This window comes from Lampris incognitus, chromosome 4, assembly GCF_029633865.1.
Source record: "Lampris incognitus isolate fLamInc1 chromosome 4, fLamInc1.hap2, whole genome shotgun sequence".
In the NCBI taxonomy this organism is placed as follows: Eukaryota; Metazoa; Chordata; class Actinopteri; order Lampriformes; family Lampridae; genus Lampris; species Lampris incognitus.
The window spans coordinates 67,617,081-67,620,689 of NC_079214.1; the positions used below are offsets into that span (position 1 = coordinate 67,617,081).

Below are 3,609 nucleotides of genomic sequence, written 5' to 3' on the forward strand. Positions count from 1 at the left end.
GCGTGCGCGCAGCTCAACTCACAAATATGAACAAGTTAAAGATGAACATGACGTATCTCGTACATCTGAGGCAGTCGCCCTCCATGGCCGCTCCACTCACCCTCACCTCCCCGTTTCCCTGGATACACACACACACACACACACACACACACACACACACACACACACACACACACACACGACATGGTTAGTCAACAGCACTATAGAAGCCAGCACAGCAAAAAGCCGTGATGCACTTTTACTGTTACGTCAGTTCCGTCTCTGTTGGACTGGTGGTCTTCGGGTCTGCTGGACACGTGGTCTTCAGGTCTGTTGGACACGTGGTCTTCAGGTCTGTTGGACACGTGGTCTTCAGGTCTGTTGGACACGTGGTCTTCAGGTCTGTTGGACACGTGGTCTTCGGGTCTGCTGGACACGTGGTCTTCGGGTCTGCTGGACACGTGGTCTTCGGGTCCGCTAAGGATTCCTTATTCACGCAGACGCGTCGAAGCCTGGTTCTGCCACAGAACCCCCACCACACTTACCTGGGTTATCTGGTCTGGCTTCTGTCCAGCGGACTGTGGTCGTGCCGAGGAGCTGTAAGTGGGACGTCCCGTAGGAGACCCGGTCCAGTGTGAATCCACGTGCTTGTCCGTCCCCGGCTAACCTCGTGCACTACTGGACCCTCAGCTAGTGTTTCTGCAGCCGTGACTGTATGATGACGAACTTCCGGTGATTGCCGTGACTCCAAACCTTGGAGAAACGTTTGTTCTCGCTACCGCCGCTCCCTCTCCTCATGCTGCCGCTCCGGGAGCAGGAGTGGAGGACTCAGAGACAGACGGGGCTCGAAAGGTTTTATTAATCCTTTCTGTGACGACCCAGGGGCAACCAGGGGCAATATATACCACTGGGGAGCCCATCAGGGAGACCGGGCGCGGGTGGGCAGGGCAGGGCAGGGACAGAAAAGCCCATCAGGGGAAGGGGAACAGGTGAGCAAAGCAGGGGCAATCGGGCGAATGGGGCAATCAGGGTTACTCAGGCAAACAGTATGCAGAAGTCAACGAGGGGGCATCAGCTGAACCAGCAGTGACGGGGCTGTCCTGTAGTGGGGGTGGTGCTTGGTGTTGGCGAACCCGTCCACAGGGGTTCGAAGTTCAGGTGTAGCTCATATTGAACCCTGATCAGCATATATCTGTTGAACTTCCTCCAGTCAAAACCCAACAAACCCAGTACAGTCTGGCTGTTGCTCTGTCGTTACTGGTTTTAATGGCTTTACTGGTTTTAATGGTTTCCTGGTTTTAATGGCTTCGTACCAGTGGAACCAGTCGGACTGAACACAGGAAAGGTTTTGCATGTTTATTGTCTCGCCTACTCTCATCTTGTTTCGCTTGTATGTTTTGTCATATGAAAGTTGCCCCCAAACTCAAAGTCCATGTTTGAACGAGCAGCAAAACCGGTTCTGGTTCTGATTCTACTGACTCTATGGTTCTGGTTCTGATTCTACTGAGGCTGGGGTTCTGGTTTTGGTTCTGATCATATTGAGACTGTGGTTCTGGTTCTGGCCCTGTCTAATTTCAGCTCTACAAGTATCACAACCTCTCTGGACAATCCATCGACTTTTGAAGACAAGTCAAACCCACCAGGCGTGTTCCTGACCATCCGTCCATCCACCCATCCACCGATCCATCCATCCATCCACTCATCCACCCATCCATCCATCCACCAATCCATCCACCAATCCATCCATCCATCCATCCATCCATCCACTCATCATCCATCCATCCACTCATCCATCCATCCGTTATGTGAACCTGACGAGGAGAAAACCTCTTCATTCAGTCTGGGCTTTAGAAGAGATGAAAGCTGGTTTACTGTCATCGACATGCTCCACCTAACACTGCCCCCAACCTGCTGCACCCAAACTACACACGTTATTATAAACCACACACGTTATTATAAACTACACATGTTATTATAAACCACACACGTTATTATAAACTACACACGTTATTATAAACTACACATTTTATTATAAACTATATATACGTGTTATTATAAACTACATATACATGTTATTATAAACCACACATGTTATTATAAACTACACACGTTATTGTAAACTACACACGTTATTATAAACTGTATATACATGTTATTATAAACTACACACGTTATTATAAACTATATATACATGTTATTATAAACTACACAGATTATTATAAACTAGACACGTTATTATAAACTACACATGTTATTATAAACTGTATATACATGCTATTATAAACTACACACGTTATTATGAACTATATATACATGTTATTACAAACTACACAGGTTATTATAAACTAGACACGTTATTATAAACCACAGACGTTATTATAAATTATATATACATGTTATTATAAACTACACATGTTATTATAAACTAGACACGTTATTATAAACTACACACGTTATTATAAACCACACACGTTATTATAAATTATATATACATGTTATTATAAACTACACATGTTATTATAAACTAGACACGTTATTATAAACTACACACGTTATTATAAACCACACACGTTATTATAAACCACACACGTTATTATAAACTATATATACATGTTATTATAAACCACACATGTTATTATAAACTACACACGTTATTATAAACTATATATACATGTTATTATAAACTACACACGTTATTATAAACTGTATATACATGTTATTATAAACTACACATGTTATTATAAACTACACACGTTATTATAAACTATATATACATGTTATTATAAACTACACATGTTATTATAAACTACACACTTTATTATAAACTATATATACATGTTATTATAAACTACACACGTTATTATAAACTACACATGTTATTATAAACTATATATACATGTTACTATAAACTACACATGTTATTATAAACTATATATACATGATATTATAAACTACATGGGTTATTATAAACTACACACGTTATTATAAACTACACAGGTTATTATAAACTACACACGTTATTATAAACTACACAGGTTATTATAACTACACACGTTATTATAAACTACACATGTTATTATAAACTACACACGTTATTATAAACCACATACGTTATTATAAACTACAAACTTTATTATAAACTATATATACATGTTATTATAAACTACACACGTTATTATAAACTACACACGTCATTATAAACTATATATACATGTTATTATAAACTGCACACGTTATTATAAACTATACATGTTAATATAAACTACACACGTTATTATAAACAACACATGTTATTATAAACTACACATGTTATTATAAACTACACACGTTATTATAAACTACACATGTTATTATAAACTATATATACATGTTATTATAAACTACACATGTTATTATAAACTACCCACGTTATTATAAACTATATATACATGTTATTATAAACTACATGGGTTATTATAAACTACACACGTTATTATAAACTACACAGGTTATTATAAACTACACATGTTATTATAAACTACACGTTATTATAAACTACACACGTTATTATAAACTACACATGTTATTATAAACTATATACACATGTTATTACAAACTACACGGGTTATTATAAACTACACACGTTATTAT

At 38.4% G+C, this 3,609-nt stretch overlaps 1 protein-coding gene across 1 annotated transcript in view; it reads right to left on the reverse strand.

Moving 5' to 3' along the window:
- Positions 1 to 106, reverse strand: part of LOC130111858 (tetraspanin-18-like) — a 12,036-nt gene extending 11,930 nt beyond the window's left edge. Inside the window, exon 1 of the mRNA XM_056279155.1 lies at positions 23 to 106. Coding sequence (XP_056135130.1) covers positions 23 to 85 — 63 coding nt within the window. The 5' untranslated portion in view covers positions 86 to 106. The remainder of the gene's footprint in view (positions 1 to 22) is intronic.
- Between the last annotated feature and the right edge of the window lie 3,503 nt (positions 107 to 3,609).